Source organism: Rhopalosiphum maidis, chromosome 1 (assembly GCF_003676215.2).
Source record: "Rhopalosiphum maidis isolate BTI-1 chromosome 1, ASM367621v3, whole genome shotgun sequence".
NCBI classification, from domain to species: domain Eukaryota; kingdom Metazoa; phylum Arthropoda; class Insecta; order Hemiptera; family Aphididae; genus Rhopalosiphum; species Rhopalosiphum maidis.
In genome coordinates, this window is record NC_040877.1 from 5,403,155 (window position 1) to 5,422,651 (window position 19,497).

General features: G+C 24.8%; 2 protein-coding genes across 2 annotated transcripts; one reads left to right on the plus strand and one right to left on the minus strand.

The window, feature by feature from the left end:
* Positions 1–4,044: 4,044 nt before the first annotated feature.
* LOC113547839 (SET and MYND domain-containing protein 4-like) lies at positions 4,045–8,826 on the minus strand. Its single transcript, XM_026948372.1, has 12 exons — positions 8,684–8,826; positions 8,372–8,603; positions 8,101–8,308; positions 7,864–8,029; positions 7,186–7,344; positions 6,865–7,105; positions 6,375–6,646; positions 6,242–6,315; positions 5,896–6,177; positions 4,989–5,135; positions 4,562–4,706; positions 4,045–4,209 (listed from the first exon to the last, which is right to left on the minus strand). The coding sequence occupies exons 1-12, from the start codon at positions 8,824–8,826 to the stop codon at positions 4,053–4,055; spliced, it is 2,226 nt and encodes a 741-aa protein (XP_026804173.1). The 3' UTR covers positions 4,045–4,052.
* Positions 8,827–9,803: 977 nt separating this feature from the next.
* Positions 9,804–18,384, plus strand: LOC113560570 (facilitated trehalose transporter Tret1-2 homolog). The gene is made up of 10 exons (XM_026966524.1): positions 9,804–10,187; positions 13,291–13,401; positions 13,481–13,562; positions 13,621–13,759; positions 14,349–14,534; positions 14,614–14,712; positions 14,905–15,095; positions 15,235–15,459; positions 15,526–15,712; positions 17,990–18,384. Exons 2-10 carry the CDS (start codon positions 13,388–13,390, stop codon positions 18,382–18,384), a joined length of 1,518 nt encoding a protein of 505 aa, XP_026822325.1. The 5' UTR covers positions 9,804–10,187; positions 13,291–13,387.
* The last annotated feature ends 1,113 nt before the right edge of the window (positions 18,385–19,497 follow it).

Below are 19,497 nucleotides of genomic sequence, written 5' to 3' on the forward strand. Positions count from 1 at the left end.
TGGTGCGTAGTAAGTGATCATTAATATGTATAATTCAAAGTTAGACATATTCATATTTTTTTAACTTGTTTAGTAAATAATTAGTTAAATAACTTTAACATAAAAACTAAGTTGGAATATAAGTCAGTTCCAGGAATTTCCTAAATGTTACCTTAGTTAAAACTTAAGAAGTTGGTTTATTTTTATAGTTTAGTGTATAAATTAAAAAATTCATTTATTTAAATATGAATTAGGTTTATCTTAGTTACGTTTAGGTATTATATTTACTTTAAAAGTAACACTAACTAGTAAATGTCCAGCTTTAGTGTGTAACCACGAATTAAAATATACCTAGGTATATTTTAATTCGTGTGTGTAACTTAGTACAAAAAATATAATGGAATTCTCCCACACTTGCACACATATCAATTATACACTATGCGAGTATTAAGAGGATGTGTTGTCTCTGTCTTACTAATGTAGATCATAACAAATTTTCGTTCAGCAGAACACATTTTGTGAAGTGTAGCTTTAATATTAGAGTCAATTTACCTATTATCAAACTTAAAGGTAATAAAGTTATCCAGGGCATCTCTTAGGCTTTTATCGGTATTTTAATTTTTAAGCAAGTTACGAGCATTTTAAAGTTTTAATATTTTACATAACTATAACTCACTTAAAAATTAAGATATCAATAAAACTATGAAAGCCTACGAGATGCCCTAGATAATATTCTTACCTTTAAATTTGATAATAGGTAAAATTACTTTAATATTAAACTATTAAAGTTAACATTACAAAATGTGTTCTGCTGAACGAAAAATTGCTATGATCTATTTTTGTAAGACAGAGACAACATTGCGGGTAAAACGTCCTCTTAAGTATAAATTATAGTTTAATAGTGTTAACTATCCTTATTACCTGATCCAATTTCTGAAAACTAATTTAACTCGTCATAAAGATCACCAGCATTGTTGTTGACTTTATTACATTTTAAATAAATTTTTCAAATATAATATTATTATTTTTTTAAGATTTAAATAAATTTAAAATCAAATGTTGAAGGATTTAAACTTTAAATTAAAAAAAAATTAAGTTGCAAAGTCGTTTTCAAGTAAACTTTATGACAAATGCAAATATTTTATTACTGGAAAATATACAGGCTTGTAACCAAACCAAATTTTCAGGTGGGGCACCCACTGAGGTTCACCCCCCCCCAAATATTTTCGATTAACGAAGAAAAAATTGTTTTATTATGCTGCAGCACAATTTGTATTGCTAAATGTTATAACCCCCCCCCACGAATTTTTTTTGTATTCGTGCCTAGCTGAGATATATATTATAATGAAAAAGTTAATTATAATTGATTATAAGTGCAGCTTAGATAGGCAACCAAACGTACGGATAAAGTATTTATTATTTACCATACGAACTGCTAATACCATCGTATGGTCTTGGTACCAAAACATAGGCGAAGATTGGGGGGGCTTAGCCCCCCCCAAAAAGATCGAAAGCCTCCCCAAAATTATTGAACATTTTTAAAAGTCATTTGTGGACGGCCGGACGTCGAACTTATTTTACAACAATTGGCAATTGCCAAAATCTTGGAACTTTACAAAATATATTTTTTCCCGAAATTTAATCAATATAATAATTATTACAACATATACCTACTATAGTCGCGACGGATTGAAAAATTTAATAACTCTTCAATATTATATAGGTACATTGAAAAAGATATCAATATCAGTAGGTATTGAGAACGTTATTAATATATTTGCTAACCAAAATAGGTTTATTATACTAAAATAATAAAATATTTATTGTATTATAAATAAATTATTTTAAAGTACATATGTAGTTAGTAATGCGTATTTAGTAGGTTTTCTTTTTAGTTGGTAATTAGTTGGTTATTTAGTAGTTAACTCGTATTGGAGGTAATATAGTGGACGTCGCTTATAAGACTCACTTAACTCACACGCACAAAGTGAGTCTTATAACCGAATGAATCATATAGGCGAAATGGAAAAAAAAATTGAATTACATATTTATGAATTTTAATTTAATTTTAATTCACTTTAATACATATAATATTACATATTGCATACTTATTATTGAATAAATTTAAAAATTCTGATAAAAAAATTAAAATTATAATACATATTATATAAATTACTATATATTAATAAAAAATTATAAAAGATTTATAATGTATTTATAAAATAAATTTTAATTTTGGTTTGTTTCGAGTTATAAACTTATATTCCGAAAATATATTTCTCGTACTCATATTACAATAACGATAATTGCAAAAAATGTGAAATACGATAAAATTTGTAGTAAATACACATATTAAAAAGCATAAATTAAAAAAAGAAGTAACCCAAAAAATATGTAATTTTTAAAAACCAATTTATTTCTAAATTTTAACCAAAAATGTTTATTTTTTTACGAAATTTGAGTGTTAAAGCGAAGTGGTGAGGACCGAATTTTTTTATAATGTATTTGGATACGTCCGGATCGTTCCAGACGATTTTGAGTCTAACAAGCGACTGAACCTTGTATCTGTGAGTCTTATAAATGGCGTCCCTTGTATATATTGATATTAGTGAGGGGGTGTGAGGAGCAAAGCCCCCACGGCTTATTTTGTAAAGAAAGATTTAAGCCCCCCTAAAATTCAATCAAATCTCCGCCTATGTACCAAAACAAAAAAAAAAGAAACGATTTTTCGTTACCTACTCCGTAACTCGTTAACTTAATATCAGTAGTTCTTAGTTTATAGAACTCCGATGTCAAAATCGATTTTTAAAACCATCTTCTGCAAATACATCGATATTTATACATGGATTAAGCCAGTGGTCTATGCAGTGCATAACTTATCTACTATAAGCCATAAGGTTGTTAGAATAGCAGTCCAATATAAATATATCATATCTTCTTAGTTTATTTTTTTAAGTAAAATGTTACAGTTTGAGATTTGTAAAAAAATATCATTTAACATTATAGAATATTTTCAATTAATCATTATATATTATGCGACTGTAACTATTTTAAATTTTATTTGTTAGGTATCTTATTATATCTAATATATTTTAAATCATTTATTCAATAGATAACAAAAAACAATTAATGTTAAATGCAAACTAAAATTTTATGGTTTTTAATGGATTATAATATTTTTTCAAAAACAAATATGGCAAATAGCTAACTCCATCTTTGCCCCATCTTAAATCTAAATGGTGTATTTACTATTTACAATACCATTATTAGATCCTTCTGAACTTCTGGTTCTACAGAATAAACATCTGGGGACTGGCTAAACCTTTCTATAATTATTTCCAAATATAATTCTATTTATAATTACTGGTGCTATCTAGTATGTGATTAACCAAAATGTGTAAAAAGATTTAATAATTTAAACTACCTATAACCAAACTTGCTAAACTTAATTATAAACAATTTTGAACAAAACTTAACTTAAATGATAACCACCTAATTTACACTATGTTTCTAACTTTATATTTTATGAGCATCCTTATAGACTTATAATTAATACAAATATAATAATAAGTGAAATATAAGTTCATGTAACTAATTGATTATTTGTCCTATTACATGATCCATGCTATGTTGTAGTAAATAATTTGTTATCTCAATGACTAATTCTGCAAATTGTTGTACAGATTGTTTTTATTTAGATATTGTACAATAGCAGACCCTTACTGAGTAAAGCATAATGAGATTGACAAAGGTATTCTAAATAATAAAATATCACGAAACAAATGTATTAATTAAAATTGAAAATAGTATACAAGTTGATTTAATTACAGTACAGCTTCAAATAAATGGACAAATAAGTACAAAGAGGTAACATAATATAATCAAATACATAAAAAATACAAAACCTTAAAATAGTTCTTATTTCTTAGTATAATATGATATAGATTATTATGTATTATGTATATAATTGTATACAAATTATGAGAAAATATACAAAAATTCAATTTTATATAATATATTATTACAAATTAGTTAAAATAAAATTTTTACAATATTTAGATTTGAGATAAATTTCAAAACCTACCTTCCAAAAATTGTAACAATATATTTTCTTTATACTTGATATTTGCTATACCAGATTCACTGTACGGAATATCCCATGCAGATAAATTGGCATGAAATATTTTCATTGATCTCCGAACGTATTCTAATGCTTTATGAATTAAATTCCTATAAATAATGATACTGTAGTAAAAATAATTCACATTTAATAACTGCATTAATTTTTGTATAAAAGTTAAAAAATAGATGTATAAATAATATATATTACTATAGCTATGGACCTATGGTATTAACTTTAAAATATAAATAATTATAGAAATTGATTTATTTATCTAATAGTTAATACATAAGGAACTATATTTTGTAAATGAATAATAAGAATCATAAATAAATACATTTTAATAATAAACAAAGTTCATTGTAATGGGATAATGAATGAAAATATATAAAATATAATATTAATGAGCCATAATTAATGTAATTAATATAAATGGAAATATTAACACATTATATTAATTACCGGTTCTTTCTCATGTCTAGGTTGTTAACCATGATATCTGACATTTTATCCAATTCGTAAGCAACTTCTAAACTATTTTTGCCAAAGCGATCTTCTATTGCATTAAAACTTCTATCCAAATACATATAACAATTCTCGAAGTCTCCTTAAATTACAAAATTCAAAAATTAATAAAAAGAAAAAAATTTAATTAGGCAATAGTAAAATAAAATGAAAAAGAAATATACATACAAAAAAATAAATTATCTTTAAACAAAATAGAATTATTGATGTATAATGTTAATTGTTAAGTTTATAAACAAATACATTTTAAATAGACGATTAAAGAGCAATGGATATGTATATATATTTTTGTTTAGTAATGACTAATGAACATACATTTTAATAGTAATAATTTTTATTATATAATATTATATAATTATCTTACCAGCTAAAGCAAAACATTTTGCTAAACTATCTTCACATTTAGCAATATTTGAGTTTTTTTGATTTAAAACAAGAGTATAAAGTCTTAAGCTTTCAGAAATAACATTTATTGCTTTTAAAAAATTACTTGCCTCTAGTTGTTTCATTCCTAAAAAAAATATAAAATATAAAGGTTGACAAAGAATCAGATAGGTGGTACGTAAAATTTTAAAAATATTAAATATATAAAAACAATTATATTTATAAACATAAACTATTTTGATTTTTAAGTTTTTATTGTTTTTTATTATTCAAAATATAGTGTTCAAAAACATACATTTTACAGATAATTTTTTAATGTTATTCTATTTTTGAATGAAAACTGACTATTATATATTAAATGATATATATTTATATTTATTACAATATTTTATAATTCAAGATATACTAATAGGAATGTATATCTAATTTAAAGTTGTAATTAAATATAATATTGTTTTAAATTAAAATAATTTTTGTGGGGATATTTAGAGCGTGCACTGTTTTTATTCATAATTTATACAAAAGTTATGAATATTATTAATGATTAAATATCACTCATTTATTACTTATTAGTTATTACATTAATTTAAATTTATTCTCTAGTGACGCATAGAGTTAGAAGGTGGGAATTAAATATTTACTCGTCTCCTGCCTTCATGTGCCACTAGCAAGTCAAATTAAAATTAAAATGAGCGATAAATGATATGCATAAGCATTGCCATGGTGTATTTAATGTTATTTACTCTATGGTATTATTTAATTACACTCAAATTCAAAAAATTAATTGAATAATAAAATTAATATTAAAATTCATAGGTAAATAAATTGTAAAAACTAAAGAACTAACTAATTAGTAATTTGTATTCATTTTTAGTTGTTACTTTTACCTTTATTATAAGTTTTGTCAGCTTTAAGTAATCGTTTCTTAAAATCTAATGTTCTAAATTGTTTAAGGCATAAATCACAATAAACAGTGTCGTTCACATCTAAATCTGATAAAGTTGCTGAAATTTCATTGTTACACGATAAACATACAAGTCCCTCGACTATTTTAAAAAACATATCATCTTTTTGTGGATCCATGCAAATACAACATTTACAGTCAAAATGATATTGTTCTTTCAAAGAAGCCTGTCTATCAACTAATCGCATGCGTCGAAAGTTAGGTCCTAAAATTTTTTAAATTATTAACAACAATATTATTATTATAGTTAAGTATTATTGTATATTCACCATAGCAATTAGTAATTTCTTCTCCTTTGTTTATATCTCGTGAAGCTTTAATAACTACATACTTCAGTATATTACTAAAAAGTTTATTCCAATTTAAAAATTATTGAATTAAAAGTTAAGTCAATAAGTTTACCTTGAAAATATATTTGGGTCGCATGAATGATTTAATAAGCTTGAAGTAGGAAATATAGCTGTTCCAATACGTGGTTGCGATTCATCAATAATTGAAGTAAAGGATCCTGATTCATAATCTGACATCATATGAGTTGAAATAGCATTTCCATTACAGACTAATCTTGTCATATGATGTAGTAATTCATTGCCCACAGAACTTATCATAAAATTTGGATGTTTTTCAAAGAAATCGGTTTTCCTTTGCAAGTATATAAGCAAAAGAGTGGCAGTCTAAAATAACCAAATTATAAATGTTACATTTCTGTTCTTATAAAACATTGATTTAACTTAGTTTTAGTGGACTAATTGAAACAAAATTAATATTTTCAATAATTATTATTTCTTTTAAGTCATAATATTATAGTTATCAGAATCATAAGTAATTGTATTAATCTATCATATTATTGATAATGAAAATATATTAAATTTTTGTAAAATAGAAAAATTACCAGACTGTATTGATACAATTCTAATGATTTAAAATCATCAATATGTGTTAAAAGATTATAAATTTGTTCATTATTGCGGTTTCCTAGAGAAGTTTCTAATGTTAAACGTAAAGCAAGATGGGCAATGCCAATACATTTAAAAATTGATGTTCCCTGTTTACATTCCCAACGATGATATGAATTTTTTGCTTCTTGAAGACACTTATTATCACAAAACAAAATAGTGCAACAATTATCACATCTAAAAAATAAATGTATTTACTTCACATAATAATCTTATCGTAAAAATCAATAATATATTAGAAAGTTAATATCACTTACGGTATAGAATAATATTTTAATGGCGCACAACAATTATAACAAAATGAATTATAATATTCTGGTAGTAAAACAAATGCAAATGGATTTTCAAATATTAAAAGTTCCCCATATTCTATTTTTGTTGAAGCAACAAAATGTCTTCCTTTAGCTTCTGTATAACTAAAATAACATTTAGACATCAGTAAATAGATACATTTATAATATTAATTAACAATTCTCAATCAACATTTAAATTTACTTGTAGCTTGTAAGGCAAGGTAAAAAAGATTATTACATTATGCTGTTATAGTAAATTTTAATAACCTTTAAGAAAAAAATCATACCGATTTTCTGTCTTAGTCTTACTAAAGCATGTTGTATATTATAGCAAATATTATTTTTAGAAAAAACCATTGTATTGCTAGTTGAATATTAGAATAAATTGACCTAATATACAATTTAAAGGTAAGAATATTACTCATAGCCTCACATAGACGTTTTTTAATATTGTAATTGTCGAAGCAGGTGCTGACCCGAGCAGATATAATGTCCTTTTAAACATATAAACATTACATTTTTATTTGATACTGTGATATAGTATAGATGTCATAAATATACACTTGTATAAAGTATTGTTGTCAGAATATACTTACTTAACTTACTACTTATAGATATATAGTTAATAATCGCCATAATTACCATAGCTGTAATTTGGAAGATTTAAATGGAAGAGTTATTTCATTTTTATCCAATGTTTTTTTAATTAGATCTTCAGTAAGCATTTCATTGACATGCTCAACAGTATTTACATTAGAATCATTTTTATCATAATCCAACAAAATTTTGCACTTTTTGATAAATTGATCTATATTAATAAGATATCAATATTAATAATAAATAATGTTTGTATTATAAAATATTTTTTTAACGCATTACCTTCTAATGGTATTTTATAAATATTTTTTGATAATTCTATTATATTTTCCCAATTAGTTTTAGCACTTTCATATTGCTTCAAAGCCATTAAACATTCAATTTTACGTTTTAACAATTTAATAATTAATTGACCTTTATTAACTTCTTTTTCATTAATATCTGAATTTTCCAATATATTTAGACTATCATCAATATCTTTTAAACACTCCTAGAATAATATTAAACTTACACAGCATTTTTATTTTAACAAAAATATTTAAATAAACTATACTTGATATTTGTTTAACCTCAGGTACATAGCTGAACGGTTAGAAAACGCTAATGCTAATTCTATACTTTCACATGGTGCAAATTGAGCTGCTTTAGTATAAAGTTTACAACACAACTCTAGCCGATTCATTTTGAATTCTTCATTAGCTGCTAGCCGAGTTTCTTTAGATTTGGTTGAATTTTTTAGACTTTCATTAAATTTTGAATCATCTAACCATTTTTCCAGACAGCTTCTGTTATAGACATTAACACCACAGAATCAATTAAATACATTTATATTATAATAAAATAGTTGTAAAAAGAAATTCTGTACCTGATAAATTCATTTTGCATACAGAGATTTATTTTTTCATTATTAGCAGTCTGTTTAAATGTTTCCATAAAACTATTATTCACACCATAATGGGTTAAAATGTCCATTAAATTTTCCCATCGAATAAACGTGTTTACAGGCATAATTTAAATATATAATTTTTAATCTAAAATAAAAATTATATGCTCGTCTAGTACACTGATAGATTTTCTTCAGATTTAAGTCGTTCAGGGATCAATTAATATTCTATAATATTCACTCCAAACTCCTATATTCACGATTCAATAACACATACCGTTGTACCGCGAATACCTATTTTCATTATTATATTATCACTAAAAATATAATATATATTTTTTATTTAAAAAAAAATTTTAACAGAAACTTGACATCTACTAACACAGAACATCGAATTGTTAATTCTGTAGTTCTGTACTACAACTTATACTCATACAGTTACACGTATGGTGTGGCTATTACACGCCGGCTGGACTTCTGGAGACAGCGCCTCTTATCAGCAATTTATTTATCAGCAAAGCACAATCACAGCTATCACGACAGTTGCGTTTTTATCAAGTTATATTTATATAATAAGAACTTTTATTTTTAAATAATAAAATAGGTATAATTGAAAATGAAAAATATATAAGCTTATATCGGGACAACGGGACAGACTTTTAAAATACGGTACTTTTCCGTATAATACTATAATGTGGGACGTGTGGCCCTATCCTAATGAGTAGAATACAACATTACAGCCTTATATTTGTGTAATACGAATAATACTAGTAAAAAGTACTAGAATAGTAACATATCTTACTAATCAGAATATTATGATTGTCAAAATAAAATAATGCTCAGAGATCTGTTTATACAAAATATAACCGAATGTAAAATTACGGTATGTCGGTGTCGCTACTTTAGTAGTTTACCCGCCAACTATTACAATATTCCGGCGACGACAACGTAGCGCATGCGCAAACCAGATCGACGTTCTTATTGTGATTTGTGACTGTTGTTTTAACAGTGTTTTTGCACAGCAACGGCCGATTGGCGAATTACAATTTATGGACTACTGTGATAACTGATAATATTACGTTGTGATTATGTTTATATCTAAACAGCACGGACTAAGATATACACAGTAAACTCTTAAACAATCAAACTCAACGTCTAAGGCAGTACCTACACAATAATATTATACTCGAGCACAATGACTGTCCCGGCATTACTCCTGTCTCCGACTAGTCCGACTCGTTACTTAGTTATCTGTGCGACTCCGCGCTCGACAGTCTACATGCGTTGTTGGACGTAGGTTGCTGCATGCTCGTGCGGGAGGCCCATCGTCGTTCTCCGTTCCATCATTACTTGTCATTAGCTATTAATTTATTATCATACGAGAATATATTGTTGCAGTATGGGAATGTCGTACGCGCTAGAATTTAGTTTTCGCCAGTTGGATAAGTAAACAAGTTTACCAATTGGATTTGACACGTGCCAAAACGTGAGTATCGCGACTTAGAAATCGTGTTGAACGATCGTTATTCGGTCTATTAAACAATTACGTTCATGCGACTACAATATAATAATATTACGATAAATTTTGCACTCATAGGGCAGCTTCTACGGTGTATTCAACAATTGTGTATTAATGTAATAGTAGTGTGCTTATGACACTTATGTTCTTATTTGCTTCGTTTGCCGTTGTTTTTTTTTTATTCATTTTTCGTACCAGGAAATTTTGGTCTTTTTCTAATAATTAAAAAAATGCACTATAGTCCAAATACTATAAATAGCTTCTATAAATAATCATATTTACATTACCGGACTGGTATAAAAAAATCAATTACAAATCTATGAGGCTTTTAAAAAAATATATGTATAATACATCTATTGATATTTTCTTACGCTACTAAAAAAAGTCCCACTTCAAAAATGCATTATTTATAGTTTATAGACATAATAACAATACTTCACAATCTATTAAATAAATACGAAAAAACATGATGGAAGATTTACAAATTTTTACCTATACACATAATATCTAGAAGAGGATTATAGTAGTTAGGTAGTTCATGTTTTACATAAACGTACGTAAGGAGCCACTACACCAGCATTTGTTTTCTTTGTCTATCTCCCACTTAATATAGGGATAAAGATACTCCGTATTTCCACGATTACGACTTTCTGGTTCAGTTTAGGATAAAAGCACTTAAAATATATTTTATAAAGAAGAGTATTTTCTATGCATTGACCGGATAGATTTTTAATATTTACATTTTTTATAAATATAAGTATGTTTTAATTTAAAATAATTTCAATTATTTTTAACCATTAATAATTTATTCAAAATTGTAAATATTAAAAATCTATCCGGTCAATGCACAGAAAATACTCTTCTTTATAAAATATATTAAAGATGCTTTTGCCCTAAATTGAATCAGAGAGTCGTAATCGTGGAAATACGGAGTATTTTTGTTCCTATATTATGTGGGAGATAGACAGAGTAAAGAAATGCTGGTGTAGCGGCCCCATAAGGTCTTAATAATTCTACATTTAAAAATTTCCGATTATAAAAAATAAATTAATAGAAACACTAAAATAATATAATTTAGCTACGATGTAGATAAGATAATATTTCGTTCCGGCTATCTTAATACATAACTATTATATATTAACTGGCGATATGGAATAATTCTGGTGTTAATTCATAATTGTCATCCCCGACAAATATGCGGACATAATGTATAGTACTATAATACGCCTTCTCTTGCAATAACAATTTGTTTTCTATAAATAGGATTATTTCGGATATTCCGCTGATTAGTCCTGTAGTAATTTATTACTTAAATAATTGGTATATGGATGCCCGTCACCACGACTATAAAGAACTTTATAACTTAATAATCGTGTCTGTCACTAATGGATTTCCGCAAGTGTGACATGTGAATATGCGATGGTGATACTTTTCCTTAAGTAATGGATACTGTGGTTGTGATAGCTAGTCAACTAAATACTCATAGTTTTTGTTTAAATATTATACCAACTACTAAATGTTAAGTAATGATATTATTTAATATTTAAATATTATGAGTTTAAAATAATTAATGAAAAAAACACGTGTATTGACGTATTGTATATAATAATATAATGTATTAGTATTATTGGATATTGAAAATCTCATGATTAACTGTTAGTTAATCATGGAAAATCTATAGTAAGTAATACTGGTAATAGGTATATTTCAATACTTGTATTTTCTTTAAGTACTGTTCAATAATCGATGATATCAATACGATTATTAAAAAAGGATAGTTTTAAAAATCACAAAAGGCACTCTGCTGTATTAACTTTATTTTATCTATTACAAAAAGTGATTAGATAGAAAAAATCACATAATTTTAAAACCATTACTATATATTTCATTCATAGCTTGGGTCTGAATTTAAAATATCTGTTATATATTAATTAGGAGAATGTTCTATTTGTGAAAATAATATGATATATTTTTTATATTAAATGATTACCTATGTAAGTACAGTCAGCACAGATTCGTTTAGATTTTAATCACACAATTATTCTTTATTTTTTTTTTTTTTTAGATAAATATGTATGTTTTTAATAAATATTATGGTTATTATAAGTAATGTCCATACTCCATAGTACATAACTAACGTATTACAAACTAAATAAACATATTACTAAAGTTTATATAAATGTTATTTATAATTCACCTAGGTCCTAGATGAATACAAAAATATGTAATAATTTAATTTTAACTCCTTATTATCTATTATTAATGTAGTGTGATTAGATATTTGTGAAAAATAGTTTTCTTTTATTAGACATATCTTAAGACTAACTTGAAAAAATATAACAAAGGATATTAGTTGGAAGCAATATTTAAACAATTTATTTATAAGCGCTTGCAACATAATATAACACGTATAATGTGCTAACTAAGATAGTAACTAGTAAGGCATTGAGCTATAATTGTGTTTTTATTTTAGTCCTATTATAATATAAGATTGTGCATGCATTTAATATTTAAATTGACAATGGTTTTAAAAATATCATCTTGATTAGGAGGTATATTACAGACTATAAAATAATGTAGTATTTGTTACTAATTATAAACTTAAATTATTATAATAATTTAATTTAGTTTAATATTGCACAATCAAGTGGTTTATTGCTATCTACCTAATTACAAATAATAATAATAATAGTAATAGTTCTTATTATCATTATAGTTAATAGGACATAGTTATGGTACATATTTACAATTAAATTAGGTATATAAATAATCAAAGGATTTTTTTATAGAGATGATCTTCTAATAAATATTTTTTAATTAGATACTTGTTTATTTTCAATTAAACAGATAAATTCAAAAATTTTTATGTCACGTGCAAAATAATCTAAAAAAAATTAATTGATTGAATGGAATAAAATAAAATATATATTTTATAACACTCAGATTTTTAAAAATACGCTAAATGCTGGTCACAGTAAATGAATTAACAATTTAGTTCTACTCCTGATAAACCTAGTAATACTTTATTACTCGATAATTTTTTTTATTAAATTTATAATTTTTGTTATAGGGTATTGATTGGATTTTTGAATTGATTAATATAACAGCTATAACTTTAAAAATCAGTGATTTTAACTTCATTGAATAGTACATTTTAATTCACTATAATGGGAGAAGAAAAGTAATATATTTTTAAGTTGTTAGTACTTTATTTTTTTATTGATTATTGTTTAATAATATATTTTTTGATGTACATGTAGTATAAAACTAAATGAAAAACCAATACATGTATTTGAAATGGATGAAATGAAAAATGAAAAGGAAACATTTAATTGGGCTGAGGTAATTTTACTGTAGTAATATTCATCAATGTATAATGTTTGAATACAATTGTGTTTAGTTTTTAGCTTGTGTATCTGTGGCAACTACTAACTTACATACAGGATTTGCTTTAGGATTTTCTGCAATACTTATACCACAACTTGAAATATATACTAGTGATATGGGCAAATTAAGCAAATCTCAATGTTCCTGGATTGGTGAGAATCGTTTTTTTTTTAAGTTTTTTTTTAATTATTAGTGTAAGCATAAATTCTTGTTTTATATCTCTGACCATAGTTCAAGTATATTTATTTTGAAAATTAATAATTTACATTTTTATTTTATGGCTATAAAGAGGTGAAATACTTATTAATTATGATTTATCGATAGCATAATATAAATATGATTAGTAAGCATAATATGTCTTAATAGATTTTATTAAAAATTAAAATAAACACAATGGAATATATGTATATTATATATTTTATTTTATTAAACAAAACATTCAAATTTTCAATATTTGTGAATCATTTTATAATAGAGTAATATTATTGGACTAACAATCAACATATTTCTTCTACTTTAGCCTAAATGTTTAAAATAATGTTATTATAATATACAACCATAAATTATAGTAGATTATTTATAACATGCATTACTTATTGATGTTCTAAATTGTATATATTACTAAGACATTTTATTTACTATTAATTTATAAATTTAATGGTTATTGATAAATCATTTATTAAATTTATAAGGATTTTTTTCTATATATAACTTTTCAGATGTTCTTATGTTTACATATAGCCAGCAGTATTTCAATAGCTGCTCCATTTGGATGTCTATTTATAGCTTTTGCACTGGACAGAATTGGTCGTGTATCCACATTTAAGTTTTCTCTATGGCCATGTTTTATTGGATGGATGTTAATTGCACTTGCTTTTAATCCAAGTATTATCATCGTTGGACGATTATTGACTGGTTTTGCAATGTGTATGATAATTCATTAGTTAAAAATTTAAATATATTTACAATACCATATTCTATTTCATATTTAATACTATATTTTTAGCTGTTGGTACAAATTCGGCCAATGTATATATGGCAGAAATATCTAGTCCAAAACTTCGAGGTTCCATGATGTCAATAGGTTCTGTGATGTTATCTTTTGGTAGGTAATTTAATTAATACACTTTTTGAACTCAAATGAATAGCATAATGAATAAATAAAATATTTATTAATTTTCAGTAAACTCTATATCTTGTAAAATAATTATTAATTTTTACTGTGATTATAGTTATTTTTTTATTTAAAAATTATAGCGTATCAAAACATTCAAAACTAAATTATTTTTTTATTTAGGAATATTATTAATGTACTGTACTGGGTTATATCTACATTGGCGTATAGTTGCATGGATAGCATTTGTTGGAGCATTTTTACCCGTTATCATGACAGCATTTTGGACACCTGAAAGTCCTGTTTGGTTAATTCATAAAGGACAAGATGTTAAAGCTTTAAAATCTTTAAAATATTTTAAAAACTCTAAATATGTAAGTTATTTTCAATTACATTTTTTACGATTGGTATATTTTTATTTTTGAATATTGTTATACATTTATAAATTCAAAATTGTGTTATTTAAATTAAAATATTAATATATTGCTTTTACCACAAATTTTGTTTTTATAGAGTGTAGGTGTACAAGAAAGTTTTAATGAGATGAAAAATATCAAAGAAAAAAAAGATTTACTAATTAATAAAGATATTGAAAATAGCAATGTATTCAGACGTATTGCTTGGCATTTATCCAAGCCAACAGTTTTTAAACCTGTCCTTTTTATGACTGTATTCTTTGTTTTACAACAATTTACTGGAATCTATACATTTCAATTTCATGCTGTTAAAATGTTGCAAGTAATTAAATAATGTTAAATATTGCTAATACAATTTTTTTATTAATTTATTGTTTTAATATTAAAGGAAGTTACTCAAGGTATCGACATAAAATATGCTACTTTACTGTTTGGGTTGTTTAGGTTCTTATTAAGTTTTGTGGCAACAGGAATGTTACATAATTATGGTAGACGTCCACTGTGTATGATTAGTGGTATTATCATGGCAATTACATTGCTTGTTTCTGGATTATGTTTTTATTTTAGAACTAAAGGTAATAATTTATATTAAGTTATGTCTAATAAGTATATAGTATATATTCTTTCTTTTATTTTTTATTATACATAATATTTAATTATGTTTGTTGAGTGTTCTTGTAACATAATTTTTATATTACTTTAATCATTTCTCAAGTTAAGAGATAATATATACAATGTACAAAATACATTTTAAAATAAGTTTCTTAAATATTACGAGTACCAACTTAATTTTATTAATAGGTATCACAATGAACAAACTATATTATAATGATAAATGTATCTGTCAAATTCTGGGATGAATAATATTAAAAATATATGATACTAACATAAATAATGATTTTAAAAACAAAAAACTTTACTGATAAACATTTAACAACTACACTTACCTTGGTACTAATTATAATCATTACATTCTATTTTTTATTTATTTAATTATTTTAATTTATTTTAATTATTACATACTAAAAAGGGTATTTATTTGTTATTGCCCTGTCAGTACGCCGCATAAAATTAATCGCCCTGCCACTTGTGTTTGTTATCACCTGACCATAAATAAAATAAACAATATAATAAATAAATAAATAATATGTATTATTAATAATAAAAGGTTAAAAAAATAAATGTTTTATACTTATAAATTAAAAAAAAATATGTATAATTTATCAGTAAGTATAGGTATAATATTTATTTTATCATAATTAACAAGGCTGTGAATTTAACGTACCTAAAAACTATTAAATATGCATGCATATTGCATTAAAAACTGACAAAATATGCTTAAAACTATACTCTAAAAATTCTTAAAATATGCAAAAAAAAAACTATTAAAATTTAACTTTTAATTTTATTTTTTATTAATTTTAGTTTAAATGTTAGTAATATTATAAATTGGTATGATTGCATGTGTATATGACTTATCAGGCTTGACTAGTCTTGATCTTCATCATATACAAGGTCTATAAAAAATATATGCTTAGAATAGAATATGTTTTTACTTAAAATTATATATTTTATACCTTTAAAGTAATTATTGCATTGTACAATCAACAATTTTTATCATGTACTTGTTGATATTAGTAAATTAATTTAATCTCAACTTCAAGAGTACAATAGTTAATATGTCCATTAATTACCTGATTAAAAATAGAATAGTACAAAAAAAAGCATTTATACAAACAAGTCATTAGAACATGCATTTATATGCTCCAACCAGTCCAACTCATGAAATGTGGAAAATATGCAAAATAAGATTTGGTATTTGAACTATAAATAAGCCAAATCAAATTTTGGCCAAATGCATTTTATTATATGGTGTAGCAAAAAAAACATGCAAATGCATTACATTCACAGCCTTGATAATTAGAATGGAAGTCAGAACTCAGATATATATTTTAAAATAGTTTTAAATGTATCTTGTTTTCCGAGACGTGTTCTCCATATTAATTTTGTTGAATAGGATTCCAGAAAATTTCTTTGTTCCACGACGTTTTTTATTTCCCCATTTAGCAGAACCCCACTACCGCTCGATGTTTTGGGTGTGTGCCCCTTTGTTCAGATCAACAAAATTATAGTAGCTATAGTTAACAGTATTTATGTTGGAATCCCGCTTGCTGCAAATTATTGTAAGTTTTCCAACAATTTGACAATATTATTTATTGTGCCTGGTCTTATATTTTTTTTTGATTATAGGTCATTGATCACGAGCTAAATATGATAATTGTAGGAACAATAACGGCACACTATATGGCGGGGCTATAACAAACAAGTACCCAAAAAAGATATTATTTTTTTCAAGAAAGTGATTTTATAATACTACCTTAACATGTGATTTAAGGGGAAAATGTCTTAAACAGTTAAACAATAAACATATAGTTATGACCATGTATTGAATATATAAAAATTAATGATTTATGTGTTTAAAAAATTCTGCCATAAGGTATAAACCATATTTGTAATTAATTAAAAAAGTGAAACAATAACTTAAGTATTATGTTCATGTAAAGTTGGGATTAGTTAAAAGTGCAAGCATATTGTTATTATTACTTGCTAGAAAAGTAGTAAATAAAATGTAGCCACTAAATAATAACTTCACTAATTCACTATCATAATTTGGTAGGTAAATAAAATTAATATAACTACAATTAAATGTCAAAGACTGAGTAAGTTAGTTAACATTTTTGTGCTATTATCTCTTGAAATTTCCTATGCTTTTTATTAATTATTAATATTGTTAACCATAACTATTCAGTTTTAAATATTTATAGTTTAATTATATTTATTTGTTTTGATAGGTGATAATAGTATTATTATGACATGGGTATCTTTATCGTGTATGTTACTATACATTTCGGCTGGCTCTGTTGGTATAATGCTGATTCCCTGGATATTGCCCAGTGAAATGTTTCCAACTGAAGTTAAAGGATTATTTCTTGGACCAATTATGGCTTGGTGTAATGCAGTCATGTTTGTAGCTGTACATTTTTATGAAGATCTTAAAGGAGTACTGGGCGGTATGCTAGGCATTTTGTGGTTCTATAGTTTCATATCAATACTAACAGTTTTTTTTGTATGGTTGTTTATTCCTGAAACACATAAAATGAAATTATCTGAAATAGAAGATTATTTTAAAGATAATACCATATACTTATTAAGAAAAAAAAAGACTGTAAAAAATGAACAATTGTAATATATTGATATTTATTTTTATTTAAAATGAATGTTGTTAATTGTAATTGCAAGTTACTTACTTTAAATACATAAACTTGATTTTACTCAAGATAATTACTTCCTTTCAATATTAAATTAAAATTCAAAAATATTTTTTAATTCGAGCAAATAAGCCCGGTAAGCTAGTTGGCGAACGCAGACTGGTCTGTAACCTGTATTATATAATTTGGCCCAACATTATTTTTAAGAATAAATAAAACAGACAAAAATGCATCTTATAATATGATGAATGGTAAACACTGGATAATACACAACATTTATAGTGAAAATTAATAAATAATACAACTTGTAGTAATTAGTAATTAAGTTGAATAATGTTGAGTGGTTTGAGCAATGCTAGTGATTATTTTAACTAATATATGTACTGAACGTCACAATTATTTTCACATAATGAAATAATAATACTTAATACTTTACTTTAAATTTACTTTTTAACAAGTAGGTAGTATTTTTATTAGCATGTATATGTATACTCTAAACCTAAACATTAATCATAACTTATACAAAAGATAGAAATAAAATAATTTTCTTTAAACAATTTTATATTTTATGTTATATACTTATAGATATACTATTAAAGATTTCTAAATGTATTGTTTTTATACAGTTTTTATCACCCAATTTAGAGACGTCATTCAAGTGTTTCATAAGTCCACCAAATGGCATACCAACCCAAAATAAAATATTAATCAGGTTAATGTGTTTAGATTGTAGTGTCAATTATATAAAAAATAGTTCACTTCTTTAGCAATCGCTTGCAATTTCCTAATATTTAAGACAAATAAATTGAATCAAAACATGTGTGTTTTAATGGACCAACTCTCAATAATAACTACAAAAATGAATTTTTATTATTCATGACATTTTAATATTGAAGTTTCAAGTGACTATAGATTTAACAAAGTTATATTTATGTTTCAAATTTTTCAAAATTAAAAAATTAAATAAACATCTTGGCAGTTATTTAAAAAAAAAAAATTGAAATAGACGCTTTTAATATATTAGTTTGCTATTAACATTTTTTAAACTATTTTCCAGTTAGGTACCTATTACTGAAGAATTAATATTATTT